The following is a 20,838-nucleotide window of genomic DNA, read 5'->3' as shown; positions in this document are numbered from 1 at the left end:
CCCCACCCTCTTTCTCCACTAGTACCATCCCACAGCTCACAGCTTGTTGCCCCAGCTGCTGGCTGCCTCACCCTCACTCACTGCCCCTGCTGTTAGCATCTGTTACCTGCTTCTTTTGGTTACAACTAAAGCCATATGTGTTCAACGGGAGTTAATCAGATTGAGAGACAAAAAAGGAAATTTAAATGTTCAGGGAAGTAACAGCCTGTTCCCTCATTCAAAAACTTTTTTAGCCCTTTAGAGGCTTAGCTGCTGTATGGCTTTGGTTACATTCCTGCATATTTCTGTCTGTTCTCCAGCTCATCCCTGTCTCTCTCACCTGTCTTCTACATGTCTCTATCTTCTATAGTGCCTTTTTTTTATTTCCATTTTTCCCTCCTCTACCTTTGTCTTTCTGTTTGCAGCCCAGCCGTCGTCCCTCTCTGCAGCCCACCTTCGGTCTGGATTGTCTTTCCGCTCCTCCTCCTCACCACCATTGCCACCAAAACCAGCGCTTTGCCTCCCAGCTTTCCCTTTGCCTTGGAAACCCTCATCCCTCATCTCCTTGCACCTCCTCTCAACTCCCCACTCCTCCACTCTACTCCTCCTCTCTGCACTTTCCCCATCACTTTTCCTACTCTCCCAATCCTCAGCCTCAATCACCACCTCCTCAAAACAAAACTCTCTACAATCGCGCTTTCTCTCCACACCACGCTGGGTTGAATTCCGAGTCCCAAGCTCGTCCCAGCTTGTCCCCACAGTTTCAAACTAACCTCTGTTCTCCACCTCACACAGATTCAGACAGCATGTCCAGTGGCAGCTGCCCCTACAAGATAAATCCCTCTACTAACGGCCACCTGCTCTGTTCATCCCAGCCAATGTCAAACAACTCCCACTCCCATCCTAGGCACCTCTCTCCACTCCTCTCCCAATCCAGTTCTAACCTTCACTCTCCTCTCAGCAGGATGTCAAATGTTTGTCCCCTCACCCTCCAAAACATCCAGCACATGTCAAATTCTAATCTTAAAATCCCGCTGTTGCCCAGCTTTCACCATGGCTGCCAAACTAATCCCAGTACCCCACTCCAACCTGACTCTGACCCCAAGACCCAACACCCTGCGGTGCAGTCATGTCGGAGGCCCCCACTGGTTTCCCCTGCTCCTCTCACTTCTTGCACGCTGCCCTCCACCAACCCTCATCCACACAGTCAAATACCAAGCTTCCCTGTAACTACCCACACAGCATTTCCCATCCCCTGCTCTGAAAGAAACATGTCCAGACCCTTGAAGGCAGGTGGTGTACTGCTACGCTGCACGATAGATATTTTTAATAACTAAAACAAACCTGTATGTCTGCATCAAAGAACGTTGCAACATTCTTGGTTGTGGAGCCTCTGATAAATGTTGGGGGGGTGGGCTTCTTGCACAAGAAATAACATCATATTGAACTTGATTATTATTGATCAATTGAGGCTATTGAAGGTAGATAAATTTACTATATTGTTGTTGATTGGGACATTGAAATGGTGACTCACTCAAAGGATTTGATTCAAAGGAACTGACACCAAAAACTGAGTTTTTTCTTTTATAATAAAAAGATTTCCACTTGAAACATGTTATGACAGTATTTTAAGGTGGATTTTTTTTTTTCTTCACAGACCTTGATAACTTGGTTTTCAGTCAAATTTGATTGACAGTGGCTTGACAGCACAAGCACATAACACAAGCGAGTGAGCCCCACCCACTTCGAACTAGTGACATGGACACAGAGCTTCTCCAACTCTGGCTGAAAATTGTCTGTTTATATTTGTTCCATAAGCTGATTGATTGATGACAATAATGTTTCCAGGACCTTAAAAGGTTCATTTTCTTTTAGTGCTTATTTAAAATTTGGCACGTTACTGCACTCAGGATACTGGTTTATGCCCACATCCCTTGACTTTCTCTATGTTCACCACATGACAGCCAAAGTTAAAATAAGCACAGTGCTGTTTAATCAGTCACTTAGGAAAGAAAAACATTGAAAAAGGAACATGTCAGTCAATTTTTTGGCAGAATGCACAAAACGGACATAAACTCCATGTAAAAAAAAAATGTTGCAACATTATTTGATCTGTTGCTTTAATATTCCAAACATTGAGTCATTGATTATAATTAAGTGCCATGATTTTGATGCCAGCACCAGTGACTGTGCAGTGAGCATGTTTATGCTCGGCCTGGTGACATGGTTTAGGATGCAAAAGAAGTGCTGTTAAAATGTTCTGCGTCGTGATTGAATGTAGTAACATACGTTTGTGTTTGTCTGCGTCAGGCATTGTGTTGATGTGTCCCCGGATTATTGCACCCTATTTCTAGCCTGTTCAGGATGCCTGTGTAAAATCCTAATTCCACTGGGCTAACAGTCTGACTCACCTCACACACACACACTCAGAGCTTATATACAATATTTCATGGATTTTGCCAGAAAAAGCAAAGAGTCACAGAATTGACAAAAAAATCTTGTGGTCTGCTGTAACACGTCCCTGGAATTTAAATGATGAATGAGCTCAAAAAGGATGTTGAAACCATTTTTTTTTTACACTAGGTGGAAGCCAAAGTCCAGAACTAATGCTGTAATGCAGCAACTTTTACACTCTCCAGCACCAGGTCTCATATCTGTCCAAGAGGAATGACTTTCAACTACTGTAACATATAGTATAATTCACCATAATGCTAAGGAACTGCAGTCTGTACTGAATTCTGCCACACTGACCTGCTGCATATACAACTGACGCTTGTGAAGAATGTGTGAAGCTTGAGATTGAGACAGTTACCATAAATACATAAAGACCTAGCTAAAAGGTCTCTCTCTACTTAATCCTGTTTATACAGAGCTAGCTCACTTTCACCTTGACCTAGCTGTTGGGTGCTGACCAAGTAGCACTACACATGAGCTGGTTTTTGTGGGTGAATCTGTTCTGAGGTGAGAGTTCTTTAGTCTTCCCTCAGAGCTGTATCAGCACTCTGCCTTGGGAGAGCGTAAATAAAATGTAAAAATAGGATGCACCTTTACAATCAGAGATACTTGTAGCACAAAAATACAGAATAGGTAAGACAGCCAGAAGACAAGTCACAAGTTAAATCCCTCCACTGGACAAAATCCATTCCTGTTACAAGTCACAGTGAAACGTCCCTGTCAGCTTTTGCTGTATGTTTGCACAGCATTGTGGCACCTAAATGGTGATAGACGTGTCTGTGTGGTAGTCAGTGAATTGTGCCCTAGAGTGATACATTAAGTAAAAAGAAAATCTTAATTACACCATGCTACTCCACATTCCTAAAATTCTTCATGGAGTTATGCCATGGGACTACATGCTAGTGAGAGTACGTGTCTCGTAACAACAGGTTCATTTTAAAAAGAATCCCAATGACGGTGTGGGCTGCCCTGAAATTTGCTGCAATTTTAATTCATACAATCAGTTTAACTGCCACAGGTGATGACACATAGCTGTGGCTTGAGAATTGTTAGTTAACAACACATAACCATGCACAGCACCTCATCCAATGAGGTTGTAGCAAGCAAAAAACTTATATTAAATAAATTGAATAAATATTTACTTTTGACATGTTGCTGATTCTCTACAACTCAAACAGAAGGAACAGCTGCAGTAGTCAAAGTGTCAAAATTGTGTCAGCTTATTTTCATTGCCAGTAGATGGTGAGCATTGGCAAACTGCTGCTATTGCCTGTTTTTCCTGTAAACGGCAAGCTGGTGGTGAAACTCCTGGTACTGGATGACATTGACAGTGCCTATTCATCTGGTCATTGATTCTTAAGAAAACTGTTTCTGTCTCATCCTGTTGTGTCCTCTGTGATTAACCTCCAGTCTATGTGTCTGCTGTCCCTGTGTTTTTCTTTCTGTTTTTAAACTGGGTATTCCCAGGGAAACCTCCCTCCACATGGACTGACTATGACAGGGCTGTGAATTTGGGCCAGATTGAAACTTTTAAGATATAATTTTCTTCTTGAGTAGGAACCCTGTGTCCTCCCCCCGTGTGAGCACATCCACAAACCTGCTGTATGTTTCTGTCTGTCGGTCTGACTCTGTGTCTGAAACTTTGACACTCCCTTTTGTCTTGTCTTCAGTTTGTCTTGTCTGCTTCTCTTTGTCCTTCTCTTTCTACTTTTTTTTCCCCTTTTTTCTTTCCTTATCTTCCTCTTTGTCATTCCTTCCTGTCTGTTTCTTTGCTGTCCCCCCCCCCCCCCCCCACTACCCCTCCCTATGTGTCTTTTGTGTCTGTCTTGCCGTCGGAGGTGTGGTCCAGAGAAAGCTACTATGAGAGACTGTGGAAGGTAGAGGTTACAGTAATATTGTGCTAGACACCTGCTCTGTGTTAGAGCAGTTTAAATCATCAAGAAAAGTGTTTCCAGTCATTCCAAGAGGGGAAACTGTTCATCAGTTTTTAACAGTTTCATCTCAACAAATCACCAGAAACCAACAGAAGAAATTAGGCTGTGGGTTCACCAAGGACTTCTGGTTTTACCTACAAGTGGCTATAATCCAGAATCAGACTCACTTCCCTCTATTAAAGTCTGTTCCTTTGGCCAACAACATTCAGTGGAAAGCTGCATCACATTATCTTGCTTTAGAAATGATTCATAGTAGGATAAATCCCTTTTATTCTGCTAATTGGAAATATTTTACACTTCTGTCATTCAGTCTAGACAGTTTCCAAATTAGAACAAAAAAATGTACTTAAAATAGGGGTCTTTGGTGAACATGCAACCATAACAGACTGTTTACACACCTGCATCATATCTAACCAGGTTTTCCAGCGATCAGTAGTAGTGCAGGAATTTAACATAATCTACACCGGTAATCCATGGATGTTTATGTTTGTAACATAGGGACAGTAGTTCATGCCAGTTCAACTAACAGCTTGGTGGACTTGCAGCCCCGTGGGTGGTCCCTCTTTTTTTGATTGACAGCTAACCCAGCCACACAAACAGCTCCTGGAGGTTTGTGTGTCGATTGTCTGAATGACCAGGTGTCCCGACTTGTATCATTTTGGTTTTGGAAACAAGATGAGACAACACTTAATTTTTGTTTTTCTTTATCTTTCTATTTCTCAATCTCCTTTTCTCTTTCTTTTTTTCTTTTGTTCTTTCTGTCTCTGTCTGTAGCCGAGTAGACCAGGCTATCCCAGTCCTCGCTCAAGTGAAGGTTTTTACCCTAGTCCCCAGCACCCAGGACACTACCAGGTATTTAGACAAATTCCACTATTCTTCTGCTACTGCTGCATTTGTTATAATTACAAAATGGATCTTGTGATATAAGAAAAAAACAAAAAAAAAACAAAAAGAACCTAAAGACTAACATTTGTCTCTGTCCCTGCTCTTTTTGTCAGATGGCAGGATATCCCGGCCCTCACACCCTCCCCTCCGTGCCCAGTGCCCTATACCCCCCACAGGCAGCGATGCTGGACACGCACCACGCGCACACACACCCCCGCCACCACGTCCACACGCACTCGCATGCACAGCACCTTCCACAGCCTCATGGACAGGACATGGTGCTATGGGGCTCCGCGATGGAGGTAGGAGGACTCATTTTATACTCACACACACAAATACACAAGTCTATCATGACAGGATAAACATATACAAAGATAATGCTCTCAATATGTTGCTCATCTGGCTCGCATACATTCACACTCATGTCATGTACACAGTTGAAATTCTTTTTGTATATCTTTAATTTAAAGACTTAAACGCCTCAAAATTGAAACTGGAACTCCAGCTCTGTGTCGTCAAATATTATTAAGATACTTTTTCCATCTATTACCTATAACACTTATCATCTGAGGGCTGCGAGGGGGCTGGAGCCAATCCCAGCTCACATTGGGCAAGAGGCGGGGTACACCCTGGACTTATTGCCAGACATACAAACAACCACAAAATTATTTTTACTTTATTTAAATACATTTCGTTGGTTTGTGGCTATTAGACAAAATCTCCTACAAAATTGCACTTGTTGCCTGAAGAGCTTCATCATTCTGTGAGGAAGTTTCCTGTCCAGTCCACAAACTTATGTAATTACCCAAATATTGTAATAGCACAAATCAGTGGCCCATTGACACCCATTATTTTAAGTGTGTGTGTGTGTTTGTCACCTCAGTTCAGCCTCTCATCAGTCTGGTGTATGTGTGTGCCTGTCTCCATGTCCTGTGTTTGTGTGTGTGTGTGTGTGTGTGTGCGTGCGCGCATGTCTTTCTTCATCTGTATGCATCTGTGACTTTGTGCGTGTGTCCCTGTGTTGGTGTGCATGTCTGTTGCTACGCCTTTGTCTTTTGTTGCATGTTTGTTTGTATTTGCGTGTGTGTGTGTGTGTGTGTATGTGTGTGTAGGACAGGGCAGTAGACATGCAGCAGTGTGTAGGCCAGCAGTGCCTGTTAATGGAGGAACAGCTGATGATACAACAACAGCAGATGGAGGAGGATCAGAGGTGGCTGGAACAGGAGGAAAGGCTGCTGGTAACACACACAGCACACACAGTGGAAAATACACAGACACACGTAATACATACACAACACAGGGATTAAGAGAACATTTCACTTAATATATAAGACCAGTTGCATCCTCAGTTTATCTTACACATCACAAAACAACAGTGTGTGTACATATATATCTTAAGTAGAAGACTTAAAAAAAGGAAAAACAGCTACATTTAAGACTCTCAAGTCTCTTTTGTGTGTGGTGTTGCTGTGCATGGTACAGTGTGTTATCGTGACCTGTAATGCAAATGCTTGCTTAGTTGGCATCTTTGACTTGTCAGCTTTTTTTTTTTTTTTTTTTTTTTTTAAGTTCCAAGATGCATGTTGTTGTGTTTTCATTAATGGTCTCTCTGAAACTTACCAAGGACAAATATATTCAACATTTAATACATTTTAAATCAACAAACTTCTTTGTATTAATTAGATATATAAGCTAAAACACGTCTGAAGGCCCGGGATCACTTGTGTATTACATTTCCTAACAAAATAATACTTCAGTCCTGATAGGAATTACATCTGTAGTGATACTAATGAAGGCCCTCAGCTGAGGTTACAGTAATAATATAATTGATTATAACTTTTTTTGGTTGATGTTTAAAAGTTTTGAACCTCTGTTTAAACTTGCTGCATTCTCCTTGAGCAACAATTGAATCCTTAGCCTTTTTAAGTTCTGCTAAGATGTTGATGCTGCTCTTTATTTTCTGAGTTGAGTCAAAAGAAAAGGGAGGATTTTCTTGAGATCAGTTAAGAACCACATTATCTGGAGGCTTACCGTGAGGTGCGAAATGTTACTGCTGTATTCATCAAAGCTGAAGAGTTTTTAAAATGAGCATTTTTTTCAATTACCTTAAGTACTTATACTTATTTACCGTTATGCTCAGTCTCATAAGCTGATATAGTTTCTCTCAGATTTTACCAGCTTTAAATTCCTCCCAAATTATGGCATTAAATTCCGGTCACAACCTCAACAGCTCAATTGTTGGATGCACTCTTAGTTAGAACATAGACTTCACAGGTTGTGTGAAAAGTGTTATGTGTTTTGAAGGAGGGACCCTCGACATAAAGACCGGGGGGAGAAGAGGGAGGAAACGGTTTCATGTCAAACACATATTTCTGTGAACGCTGATTGAAGGATGTCTGGGGTTTTTGCTCAAGAATTTTATTGTGTGTGTTTGCGTGTGTGTGTGTATTTGTGTGAGTGTGTGTGAGAGAGAAAGCATTTGTAGGCAGGTGTGGCCTGTGTGAATTCCAGGCTAATGATAGGCTTAGAGAATCTGACAGCCCAGTCAACAGTCTGTCTTTGACCCACAACCACTAACTGACAACACACAAGATTACTGAAAAGCTTGGGAGGCATGAGTGTGTGTGTGTGTGTGTATGTGTCTGTATAAAGTGTGTGTTGTAGGCAGGCTGGTTTTTATAACACTGTCACTTCAGGGAGGGGCAAGAGTAAGAGCGGGGGGAGAAAGGGAGGAGAAAGGAAGGTTTTGGGAAAGAAGGGTAGACATGCTCGCACACTCGTTGGCAGCACGCTCCATCCCTCCTCCCTCTCTTCTCTCTGTGCGTCAGAGTCAGATATAAGTGTGCTGGAGGCAGGAAGCCAGAGTTGAATCTGAATTCTTGTCTTGATGAAACTGCTGGAACAGACTGGGGGTGCAGGATAGCACACAGACAGGAAAAACACTCCACAGCCACATAGAGATATAATAAGATCAGAAGATAACGACGCAGACACAACACCTCAAGCAACTCAGGCACAAACGATTCATCAGGCAACTTTGATGAACTCAATAGCAATGCTGGTCTTCAAGTCCTGTCTTGGAAAACTGGTAGGCGAGGATGGGTGTATGTGAGGGAGTGGCTGGCGGGATGGTATGGTTAGTTGTGTGTGTGTGTGTGTGATTTTATTTTTACCAACATATCAATCTGAAAAGTTTTTCTTAAGCTGGAAAAAGTTTGTGTGTAGAGTGAAAGTCCTGGACATTTGGATCCTGCAGCTTTGTACAGTGTGTTCCTGTTTGTATTGGAGGTCTCATGCGGGGACAGTGTGTTTGGGATGCATACTTAAATGCGATTTTTGTGTGAGCTTCACTGCTGTGATCCACTCATTCATTTCCTCATTCACTTGTTCAGACTTTTAGATAAAACTTTGATTTGAAGAGTTGGAGTCTGCTGACTTTCACCTTATTCAGATCATAGGGTGAAATATCACTCATTTACTTATGGCAGGGTCACTTATTGTCATGTATTCCCTAAAATGGCTGTACATGCCAGTCTTTACACAGTTTAAGTGATTGAATTTGCATCATATAATGCACCAGTCCGACAGCAGCATGGGATACTGAGCTGAGAGCATGTCTAATATGGTCTAAGGTATATCTGAGGTATCAAACATAACCAGTGTTTGCTTGTTGCATACAGGAAAGCAGTGTGATTTAATATTCATTGGAAAAACAGTCACATTCAGTGTGAATACCAGGACTTCTGATCTGTCTAGATCAAAAATGAACATTTTTTTGCTTATTTTTGTGTGTGTTTAGAAACCAGACACCAGAAGTTCTCGAGGGAGTCTGGACAGAGAAGAAGGTGGACTTCAACCACCAGTAAGTTAACTTTTTCTTCTTTCGTTGGTAGTTGTTGTTATTCATGCTCACTGCAGGACAATAATAATGCCTCACAGGTTCAGTAAGAAAACAACAGGGAATTCATATGTTTTGTTTTCCTGAATGGACTGTGTGTCACTCACAAACTTTCTGATTTTCACGGTCAACATCAACACCTTCATCACATGTCCTCCCACTCCACACACACATGTCTTAAAAATAGAGGGAAGTTGTTTTTCTGAGCTGTTTGTGTTTTTAAGCGAGGAGGATGTCTGATAAAGACAAATGTTGACGGAAGCCCACGTTCTGTCAGACTTGTTGCAGTTGGCTGAAGCATGTGTTTGTTTTGATTAGAGCTGAGGGGATTGATCGAGGCACAGGAAGTGACCTGTTGGGGGGTGGGGTCATCAATGAGGGGGTCAGTGGATTCCCACAACATCACTGGTTATTAATAGAAAACTACTGTAAGAAAGCAAAGTAGCCATCTTTACTTATCTCTCAGAAAATCATAGGCTGGGGCTTCTCAACACCAGCAATGTATAGGATGCTAATTTTCAGTTGGTTGGGAAAAAAAAAAGCAAATCTGAAGCGTCACCTCGGATGTTAGGGAATTGTGAGATACATTTTTCCACTTGTGACATGTTAGACGCCAACTCATTACTTGTTTGATTAAAGAGTTAATCAGCAGATTAATTGATAATGAGAAAAATCATTAGTTGCAGCCATAGTCACATGAATATGTACAAATATGCCTCAGACTCAGTGTTTGTGAAGGAGGATTTGTGATCACTTCAGAGAGCTGTTTTTTTTTTTCATTTAGCACTGTGATGTAACTCTGAAATGATTTGCACATTGACAGACATGCATTTACACTTAAAACCTACCGGTGGTGAGATGCTGTTCACACCTCTAACATTATAGGTTGAAAAGGAAACTTAATCACTTTTTCCCTTTGGTAACATTTTTTGTGACTTGAAACTGGAGTCTTCTTGTTTTTCTCGAGGCCTTTCTGTTTTCTGATTTATCTTCATCCTGACACTAAATTATGTTGCTGATCAGAGCTTTTATGTAACTTTACCCCAGAACTAGAATCTAAGGAGCCAAAATCTTAAGTTGTATGTTGATGTCTGTGTCCCTGATGCCAGCAGAAGTTGTTGTAGCAGTCTGAAGTTGCCACGGGCAAGACAGATATTTCTGTCTCTGTAATTCATCTCACTGCTTGTCCTCCTCCTCCTCCCATTGAATGGCTGTGGTTTGTGGTGGGAAAATCTCCCTTGTTTGTGTGTGTGTGTGTGTGTGTGTCTTTCTTTTTCTGTGTGTGTAAAATGCTGTAGTAGAGTATTTTGGGGTGTTGGTGGTTGTCAGACCATGACACTCTGATGGTACCAAGGCTTTCGAAGCTCTCTGGGCTGTTTTCTCACACAGAGAAAACAACAAAGATGCAGCAATAATGCAACAAAGTAAACATGAAACATGCCTGACACCGCTAGAGAGCTTGTGGCATCATTTTATGCTCATAACCATCAAATCATATGACATGCTGTAGGATTTTTTTCTGGTTTTGAAAGGGTTGTGCTAACAAAAGAAAGACAATTTTATCCCTGTGTAGCCAGACAGAATATTTTTGTTTATATAAGTAACACAATGCTACACCACACAGCACAGAAAAACAGAAACAGCTCTTCGACTGGAGTTGTACAAGAACAAGTTGTGTGACAATTTTTTGTGTAAAAATTAAATTGGATTCCCTAAATTTTTCAGGACAAGCAGCTGATGGTTTTTGCCTGTGAAGTTCTAATTTCTTGTCAAGCTTCTGATTATGTGTGTGTGTGTGTAACTGTGTAATTGCTAACCCAGTGTTTTGTTTATGTGTTTGCAGACAGGAAACCAGCACATATACCAGCCCGTTGGCAAACCAGGTAATAGACAGGCCTCCAACTGTCTGTAATTACAGTCAAACAGCCGCTATTGTTTTACTCCCTCGTCTGTTTCTGTTTCTTAATCCCCTAAAGTACGTAGTTCACCCATATAGCATTACATGGCTGTGTTTAGCTCTTATTCACTCTTTGTATACAGATACTGTATCTCCAGCCTTTTCTGTCTGTTGCACAGCAGATAGTGTGCTAGTGTGAGAGTCAGTGTCCGCCTGCAGAGTTTACAGTCTGTTGCCACAATACGACAGATCTGATTGTGAACTCGGCAGCCTGTTGGCCTGCAAGTGAGCAAATCAACCTCTGTTTATATGGACTCAGACGGCATGTCAGGCTCAATATGTTGTGCGAATGGTCTGCCCTGCACGCAGCCGAGTGCAGAGGACATAGAAAAACATTCAGCTGAAAATAGCATCACAGTTGGGAGACTTTGCAGGACAGTTTCCTTTTTTTGTATGAAGAACTGCACTACATTTTTTCCCCTGCACTCAGAACCGTAGTGTCCTTGTGTTTTGATCATTTGTGATTTATATTATTTGAACTTAAACTTTAAGAACCAATTGATTAAAAAAAATTATAATAAAAATAATCATTAGTTGCAGCCGTATACTGATGTTAATTTTGAAGTGCAAAAGCACAGAGATTGCAGACTCTAAACTCAGACAAAGCCTGTCTAAAAATCTATCCAGAGCTTGTATGAGATTGTAAAGCTGTGAGGAAACATCATTTTCACCTTTATATGTTGTTACCTGCAGAGCATGCAGCTCCCCCAAAGAAACCCCCTCGACCCGGGGCTCAGAGCCAGGTGGGCAGTCTGGCCTGTCTAAATACCGGAGACAGTTACAATGACGGAGTCAAGGTACACACACACACACACACACACATACATAGTGACAATCAGAACTGGAAACTCACAGAAAATCAAGCGTATAACTTTTAGCACACAAAACCAAAACAAAAATACTTGCTCACAAAGAGACATATTAATAAGATAACACACAGATACACCTGTAAAACCAGCATTTACACACACATATACACATTGCATGTTTTTAATGCTTAGAGCATTAATATTTTCCTTTTATCTTCTTCTCCCTTGGCTGCTCCCTCTCTCCCTCCCGTCCTCTCCCACCTCTTCCTCCTCCTGCACTCTGCCTTAATGTTGACCCTAGCCCTGGCGGGTAAGCAGCACACTGTCTGTGTGTGTTTACTGTGCGTCTTGTCTCCTAGTTGATCACACATTTACTCATATGGTCCTTTCTTCCATCAGTCCAACAAATCAAATTCTGTTAATATATAAAACAAATTTATTTCACCCCTGCAGTTATTGTGTAGTCAGGTTTCTTGTTGCTACTGTCTTCTCTTCTCCAAACTAATATCCAAATCAACAGTTTTCATTGTTTTCTTCTACTAACAATACTTCAAAATCCTCCAGAACTAATTTGTTCTAATCATGCTAGAGGCCATTTTGGACTAATTTAACACTAATAATGCAAATATTAGAACTTTGGGGATTTGTCTTTGTCATGAACAATATCAGAGGATGGACTGAGTGCAAAATACATTTGATAAACAAAAGCGAGGGATCCTTCCCTGGTTGCTCTTTGTTTGTTCCATTTTTTCAATTTAATGGTGTTATGAGAGCTTCCCCTTGTGTTAATAATAGAGAGTGTCATATGTTATTCAGACTGTAAAGGCCTTGGAGGCACATTTGTGAATTTTTTATTTTTTTTTCACTTGACAAAACAAACTTCTACAAATCCTTTCAAAATATAACACATCAGACCCTCAGCCACAGTAAAAATTACATGAATGAGTTATCATTACTTATAATTACTCATTACTTACATTAATGCGTTAAACAGTAGTAACAGGCAAGGATCAGAACTGTAGTGTTTTGTAGTGTCTGTAACTGATTGAACATATAAATGATTTACTTCTGGAGGGAGGATTGAGTTTTATACGTGCTTACTTGAATTCAGGTACCGTTCATAACTTTAATTAAATAAGATAATTTAAGATAATTAAATAATGATGAATTTGTTTTAAGATGTGACCCCTTCCTGATCAGTATAATTAGTAAATCTGGTTTTGCCAGCGTCACACTACCATCTAGTGGCCAGAATACAGAATTATTTTTTTCAATAACATCTGTGTGAAAGCAAGGATTCAATTTAACTGACCATATATACAATCATAGATCCAAGTAACCTACTGACATATTCATTCACTCAGCCGTCCATCCATTCAATCACTTACTCATTAATCTACTCATTTTCTTCTGTAGTATTGTTTGTGATTTGTGAGGTTACAGTGCTCTGCAGCTGTGGCTTTTCGTCTCCACCTGTTTAAAATATTTGAAAAGCGGTGTTGTGTACGTTAGGTCAGGCAGTGCATGATTCATGTAAATGAATGAATCTGGGAGTGGTTTGTTATCAGGAAACTCAAGCTCATCTTTTTCATCTACATTGTCTCAGCTGGTTTTCACCATGTCCTCATATAGCCCTGTAGTTCTTCAATAAACCTGTCAATAACTGATGTTTTTTTCTTCCTTTCTCTCATGGTCCAGCTTCAGCCCCAAGAGATAAGCCCACCTCCAACTGCCAATCTGGACCGTTCTAATGATAAGGTGTACGAGAACGTGACAGGATTGGTCAAAGCTGTGATCGAGATGTCAAGCAAGATTCAGCCAGCTCCTCCTGAGGAATATGTTCCCATGGTCAAGGTAATGGATGCATTCAATCTCCTCAGCAGCTCACTTTCAATCATCACTTTGTCTGTCTTAAGCTATCAACATTGAGCTTTAAAACTTGACAGTATTACAAAGATCAAGGCAGTTCTGTTGATACAGTTTTATGTTGACCACCCTGACACCATGTTTTAATTTAATGACATTGTTCAGCTCTTCAGAGGGCTGAATTTTCATACTTCTGCTTCTAGATGAATAATTTGTGACTCATCTGTTAACCAGACTCTGCAGAGCTGACCTTTTATCCTCACAAGATGTTGCTTTTAATCCTGGGGATTTAGTAATTGAAGTCTTTTCGGCTTGCACTCAAAAATGAGAATGTTACATTTCATTCCATTTTATTTTTGATGTCTCCATTATACGTTTGTATAAATGTATTTCTGTGTCGTTTATATGGAAAAACTCCATGTGAATTAATGAACCGACTTTCCTTATTTCACGTATAATTTTGTCCTGTCCTAAAAAGTTATATCTGGCTGTGTTTTCATGTGAACCAGGATGTGGGTCTGGCATTGAGGACGTTACTGGCCACAGTGGATGAGACATTACCACAACTTCCAGCCAGCACACACAGAGAGGTACAAAAAATACACTCTTACTAATACATGCATATACTCACACAGTAATGTGTGCATGTTTATCTTCTTACTCTTGTAAAATGCATATAAACAGTAGATGTTGGTAAAGACTGCAATGCTCTGGTTTTCTTTAACAGATCGAGATGGCACAAAAGCTTTTGAACTCTGACTTGGCAGAGCTGATTGGGAAGATGAAGTTAGCCCAACAATATGTGATGACCAGGTAGGTGTACACACCAGCAACTTCACAAGATACAAAGCATAGTTCTGTCTTAGTGCCTTATGCTAGACAATAGTTAGCTACCTTTATGTCTTATATTTCATAAGAGTCTTTTTTTTGTCTATTTATTTGATGCAGGTAACCATAAGACATATATTATTATTCCATTGAGGGGCACCAGTTAAGTCTGTTACGTTTTAAGAAATAGTATTACATTAATGTCTGGAAAAACTTCAAAAAAAACAAGGGGGCAGAGACTACTCTGAAAAATATTGGTTTCAGCACTCTTTGTTGTTGTTGTTTTAAATTTGTGTTTTTAGTCCGTTCATCTTTGCCACAGTGACTTTTTGATGCTACCACTGGGGGGCACCAAATTTCTACACATAGTGCCTTTAATATCGCACTACCCAGACATCCACAAGTGAAAATCTGTTGTATAATTAATACACATGTTTGTGTTTTTGTTCCGTCCCAGTCTCCAGCAGGACTATAAGAAACAGATGCTGACGGCAGCTCACGCTCTTGCCGTCGACGCCAAGAACCTGCTGGATGTCATCGACCAATCCCGGCTCAAGATGATGGCCCAGTCCCGCCCGCACTAGCCATCTGAGCCCGACCAACAGGAGCTGGTCTGCTTTTTGAAAGACAGCATCGTTAACAGTTTCTGTTGGCAGTGGAGAATAAAAGACTGGACAAGTGACATCAGTCGTGACTCCCGATGTGTGAGAGTGGACGGAGAAAACAGTGGCTCTGATACTTTGACAACAGTTCGTGAAGAATCATTAGACATTGACTCCTGCCTAAGCCGAGGTAGTCAGTTCATCTGGGATTAAACTCTGCACCACTGTGACTTTCTTAATACAAGAACAGAGTAAAAACTCTTCCTGAATCAGGGACTTGGCAGCTTCACTCTCCCTGGACTGGAATATAATGATGAGAGGAAGAGAGGAATATACTGGCAATTTTTAAACTGTGAGCCCGGATGAGATTCCTTAAATCAGAGGTTTCAGAGGCTTAAAAATCTCTGACAGAAACACCATCATGTGAGCGATTAGATCTGGATTTGTTGATATCAGACAGATTAGTCCTTGTGGAATACAACCTTAAAGCAAAGCCATCAGAACCTGAGCAGACTGCATTTGATCTGCAACATATCTGCATGAAACTTCACAGTGGGAATGGACTTAGACATCAGCCAGCAGCCATGTTAGTACGTATGCTGACACCTTGTGTTTTAAACCCCTGGATGTGAGCCTCCTCCTCAGTTGAAATACCTCCACCTCACCATGGATGCTTGTCAATGAGCAGATCAAAGCAGATGTTTTCTGTTCAGCTTTTGGTCGTGTGCGGTGCTTTGGGCGGATGCTCCAACAAGAAAAAACTCACAGTAAAGACACCCAAGCAGCCTCCCACCATACATCGCTCCTCCCTTCTCTGCCCTCCATCCATTCCCGTCTTCCCTCCGTCTCACCAGCTTTTATTTATAGACTCACAAATTGCAGAAGAGGAGACGGAGGGAGAGACAGGAAGAGCGGATTCAAACTTGAGGACAGCAGCGCAGCGCCGGTCTACTGCCTGAAGAAAGAAGACAATATTCTCATGTTTCCTATCTATTTCACTCACTTCTAATTCTCACTGCTCCTCTCCTTCCTGCAGTCTTCCTCAGCTCCTATCTGAGCAGGTTTTAAGGACTCCAAATGTGAAGAATCCAACTCTGTCTGGGTGAAAACCACTGACAGGAAACTCCCTATTAGCACTCAGTTCAGTCTATTCTTTCAATCGGCTGGCTCCATGTTTTTTGTGTTGTTTTCAGCAGCAACATTCTTCTTCCTTGATACTGAAAACTGCTTGTAACTTATAATACAAGTAGATATTCGATCCCAGCAGTGACTCAGATGAGCAAAAATAGAAGGGAAAAAAAAACAGAAGGTGGATTGTGAGGATTCAGTCTGAGTGATGGGACACTTTCTATCCATCTATGAAGAAGAGGAGGACATCGCGTCTCAGATTGGTTGCTGAGCTCAACTTAAACTATTTCTGTGAGGACAGTGTCTCCTCCTCTGTTTCTTTCCTCACCCACAGTCCCAGTGTCATTCAGCTGTTCCTCACCTAAGAGTGGTGTCACACCTGTAACAGCCCCTCACCCACCGCTGTCACACAGTGAATTTCCCCGGGGACACAAACAAACCTCACAACTGGAACCTTTGTGCTTCGAGTCCCAGTTTCTGTCAGGTGTTAAATATGTCCCTCCTAACAACAGTCCCCAGGGAAACAAACACACACACATACACGCACACACACGAAATGTGGAGCCACGTGACTGGATCTTGTCCCGCAGACACAGAAACACTGAACTGAAAATACAGCAGATCACATGTGTCTTTGTTAATACTGACCCCACATGGAGTATGACATACTGCTATATGAAATATACTGGTGACTGTACTAGTATAGCATGATATACTGGTATGGAGAAGAGCATATTTGCACAGCACCAAACAAAATCAGAATTTTTTTGAACCCTGTTTTACCCAGGTTTGATTTCCATGTTTAGCCAGCAATGAAACTATCAAATATCTGGGTGTTATAGGGGAAAAAATGTATAAAAAGCAAAACAACCCCCCCCCCCAATCTATTTTATCCCCTTGTTGTTGTGTAAATCTGCTCATGTTGGTATATTGTAAGCTATACTGGTGTGTATCACTGGTGAATTGTACAGAACTCGTACTAGTAAACACTGGTTTTTATTTTGTCTTCTGGGCTACATCAGCCATCTTGTCAAATAGGAGGAAAAAAACAATGAAATAAAATAATGATGAAATGGGAATCAGTTTGTCCACATTCTTATCAGTGATAAAACATTTCCTATACAAGGTTTTATATCTCCAGGATCTAGAATTATAGAGTTGTTATTTTGTGTTAATGTTGGTGGGGGTGAGAAGGCTCCACACTGTGGTCCATTTACACTTTTTTTTTCTTTTTTTTTTTAATTATTCCAATAAGATAGTCCACTGTAATACTTACTGGTAATCCCTGTTTCAAATTCATTTTTATCTGAATCTCTTCTTTTTTCATGTCTTTAATCCCAAATAGATTTTCATTATGCTGGTTGTGTCATCAGGTACAGGATTTATCAGGGAGATGAATATAGATACAGATGGGTAGATATATAGGCAAGGTATACTACGTACATGCCAGAGCAAGGCTGAAAAACCTGCATTCAGTGAGCTACAAATGTAGTGAATACAATATGTACCATGGATTTTTTTCATATAACATTTAGTTTTTTCATACTGTGTAGTACAGCCACAGGGTAGACAGGTTATTGTTAATATTGTTCATGTAGTTCATACATGTATATATAGTTAAAAGTAGAAATTTAGAGAAGCAGTTTTTACATGATACAATATAATACATAATAATACAGCCTGTACAGATATATTCAGAGACAACACTTTGATCTATAGAGCAGCAGAGTGACATAACATATCACTTCTGCAGCTTTTGACAGCACTGATACATCCCTCTGAGCTCAGTGAGACAGCAGCAGTAAAACACCTACAGACAGAAGCACAAGTGTTACGTGCACGTGAACAGACTCGGCTCCACTGAAGTTACACAAGTTATAGCTGTTGCAGCAGCTGATTGTGTTTCCGTTTCCGTTCGAGTCGACTGAGGCGGTCGAGGCAGCTCCTTTGCACGTGGCCTGACTACTGCACTGCTTCACTATGGCTTTCGTAGCACCTGAACAACACACACAGACAGCAGGATGTTGAACTGAGGTCATTGCACATAAATGACCAAAGCTTAAAGCAGAATTGCATTAATCAAAGTTCCCTTCAATAATGACTCTAATAAAAGACCTATTACTTATTGTGGAGAAACTTTAGACAAACACTTAAGACTTAATATGACCTTTTAAAATAAATTCTGGAGCCTGAACATCTGCAGATCTACATGTTCTCTTGTAGGGACCTGATTCTTTGTAATCTCTCTTACCTAAAGTGTCAACAACAGTCATGCACGTGTCCAGTGGCGCCTGGCATTTCTGAGTGTTCTGGTTGCATTCTTCATTAGTGGTGGCTGCACTGCACACGTAGCACTCCAGTGACAGAGCTGCATGTACAAGGAAGGAGGCAAAAACCGACATAGAGATTAAAAAATAAGATATATTTTGAAAGCAATGAAAGCCAGTGCATGATTCAAAGAAGTTTTTCTTGAAAATACATAAAATCTATGTTCCTGATAAAAGCAAATGGGAGATGTTCAAAGGCCTAAGCCAAGCGAGACAATATTATGACTGATGTGTCTGAAAGTTGTTCACATCAGCAATTCGACATTCCTTTATTGAGTTAATAGTTTGTTATGTGGGTGGTTGTCGGTGTATAATCCACCATCTGATACAAAGGAGCAGAAAAACATTTGCTCTGTCACAGTATGGTGTACCTCTTCATTTACCCACTCAGTCACTCATTTTAGGTCATAGCGCTTTGTTGTCACGATCATCTTGGATGTATTTAGTCTTTATTAATATTAATGCCTTTGACATGCTAGGCTGTGACGTTTGGTTGACAACTCTGTACTGAAGTAAGAAGTACTCCTTACTCAACAAAATCTTTTCCATGTCTATGTGAGAGAATTGGTATCAAAAATCACAATAGACTAGAATACAGTTTAATTGATTATAATGGGATCTGGTAATCTTTTCCATCTTTGTGTCTGGACTTCAGATATTTCTGAGAATGACGCACAGCTTCAGCATAGAGGAGTGTTCCTTTTCTAAGAATTAGGAGTCAAAATCAGGCTCCTGGTTGTCTGCTCCTGTATTAAAGTCAAACAAATTATTAAATATTTCAGTCTGACTACAGAGGAAGAAAATTATAGAAGGAGAAAAACTTTTACAATACACCACAAATGTACATTTAAAGAATCGCTTGAAATAGAAAGATGGCTACTCCCAAAGATGGCATTGTCAAAACTTGTCAGGCTTGCTTCTTTAATTATAAAGAGGTTTTGGTGGAGGAGGAGGTTGCATACTGTTCCTCCCATTCACAGTTTATTGTTCTGCTGTCTCTTGTCATCAGGCTGATACATCACAGTAAACATATGCACATCTAATATTTATATATACACATGGGATGAATTCACAATAACATGCTCTCTCATTTATTCTTATGAGAGCAACCCAAGCAGAACAAAACAACAAATACATGTAAACACTGAACACTATAAGCCCAGAGGGGAAAAAAAACTGGACAAACAAGGCTTGCATTAAAACATATTAGTCATATTTTTGAAGCTACATATCTTCAAATAAACTTTAATGTTGGTGACACATTTCCAGTATTACTGCATTAACCTGCTGTGGAACTACTGAAAAAATGTCAAGGACACCTGCTTAAATCAATGACAGAAGTTAATTATTAGTCAAGGTAAAGCAAGAACAGTACTCTATCAGTGCAAAAAAAAAAAAAAAAAAATGCACTGATACATACATCCTCTACAAACACAGCCACCCTGAGAAGAAAAAGAGGAAAGAAACTCTTGGTTTTTGTTTTAATCTTAGAATAAATCTGTGCAAATCTGTTGTTGCGACTGTTCTATACAATTAAAAAAAAACAGGTGTGAATATTTGACTAACAGCATGTGATATAAAAGCATTGTACTTCTGTTCAGTCTTTCAGTTTCAGCAAAAGGCCTGAAATTGCCCGCTAGAATAATTAACTTTGTTAATCACTTTGTGTTCTACTAAAACCATCATTTATTTCATATTTCTAATTCAAAAGCATATATATTTGATCACTACCAGGACAGACTTTTTCAAGGATGGAGCAGCTTTTAATCTCACCAGACTGATGCTTTTAGCCTAAAGTCCCTATTAACCACTCCACACCCTGCCTGTGTACAGAAGCCCCCTGACCCTTTGACCTTCAGTGTGAACAAGTCTAAAGTCTGAGGTTAACTTACAAACCTGGAGAGAAGAGGAGGGAGAGGAGCGCGAGGCTGAGAAGCATCTTCATGGCAGGTGTTAGTTTCTGTTCGCCACCTGAACCTCTGCTGTCTGCTGTCAAACCTGGTGTGCCCTGTTCTCTCTCTCTTTCTGTGTGTGTGTGTGTGTGTGTGTGTGTGTGGTAACTTGTTTGTTTTACAGAAGCACTCGATTACAGCGGTTCCACCCACATGATCCACCATCACGGCATCAAACCGAAAGCATCTCATAAATGTCGTCTCGGCATGTGAGTGCGA

The 20,838-nt window shown here is 40.6% G+C and overlaps 2 protein-coding genes across 11 annotated transcripts in view; one reads left to right on the top strand and one right to left on the bottom strand.

The window, feature by feature from the left end:
- Window positions 1-17,419, top strand: part of LOC108889485 (focal adhesion kinase 1) — a 59,814-nt gene extending 42,395 nt beyond the window's left edge. For 7 of the 10 annotated variants that reach the window (XM_051075912.1, XM_051075909.1, XM_051075910.1 and 4 more), the window contains 10 exons: window positions 5,142-5,219; window positions 5,366-5,554; window positions 6,365-6,490; window positions 9,052-9,114; window positions 10,994-11,033; window positions 11,801-11,904; window positions 13,615-13,770; window positions 14,292-14,372; window positions 14,510-14,595; window positions 15,068-17,419. In XM_051075912.1, coding sequence (XP_050931869.1) covers window positions 5,142-5,219; window positions 5,366-5,554; window positions 6,365-6,490; window positions 9,052-9,114; window positions 10,994-11,033; window positions 11,801-11,904; window positions 13,615-13,770; window positions 14,292-14,372; window positions 14,510-14,595; window positions 15,068-15,194 — 1,050 coding nt within the window. In that variant the 3' untranslated portion in view covers window positions 15,195-17,419. The other 3 variants (XM_051075913.1, XM_051075915.1, XM_051075914.1) reach the window with 2 other exon arrangements.
- On the bottom strand, window positions 17,321-20,701 carry LOC108889522 (prostate stem cell antigen). Its single transcript, XM_018686032.2, has 3 exons — window positions 20,564-20,701; window positions 18,592-18,708; window positions 17,321-18,336 (listed from the first exon to the last, which is right to left on the bottom strand). The coding sequence occupies exons 1-3, from the start codon at window positions 20,610-20,612 to the stop codon at window positions 18,125-18,127; spliced, it is 378 nt and encodes a 125-aa protein (XP_018541548.1). The 5' UTR covers window positions 20,613-20,701; the 3' UTR covers window positions 17,321-18,124.
- Between the last annotated feature and the right edge of the window lie 137 nt (window positions 20,702-20,838).

Source organism: Lates calcarifer, linkage group LG15, assembly GCF_001640805.2.
Source record: "Lates calcarifer isolate ASB-BC8 linkage group LG15, TLL_Latcal_v3, whole genome shotgun sequence".
Taxonomy (NCBI): domain Eukaryota; kingdom Metazoa; phylum Chordata; class Actinopteri; family Centropomidae; genus Lates; species Lates calcarifer.
Note: the sequence above shows the minus strand (reverse complement) of the source record. Positions and strands in the feature narration are given on the sequence as shown.

Coding starts and splice junctions, on each gene's coding strand:
- LOC108889522 (XM_018686032.2), bottom strand. CDS start 20,612: ATGAAGATGCTTCTCAGCCTCGCGCTCCTCTCCCTCCTCTTCTCTCCA. Junction 18,709..20,563: donor CTCCCTCCTCTTCTCTCCAG/GTTTGTAAGTTA, acceptor TTGTACATGCAG/CTCTGTCACTGGAGTGCTAC. Junction 18,337..18,591: donor GACTGTTGTTGACACTTTAG/GTAAGAGAGATT, acceptor TGTGTTGTTCAG/GTGCTACGAAAGCCATAGTG.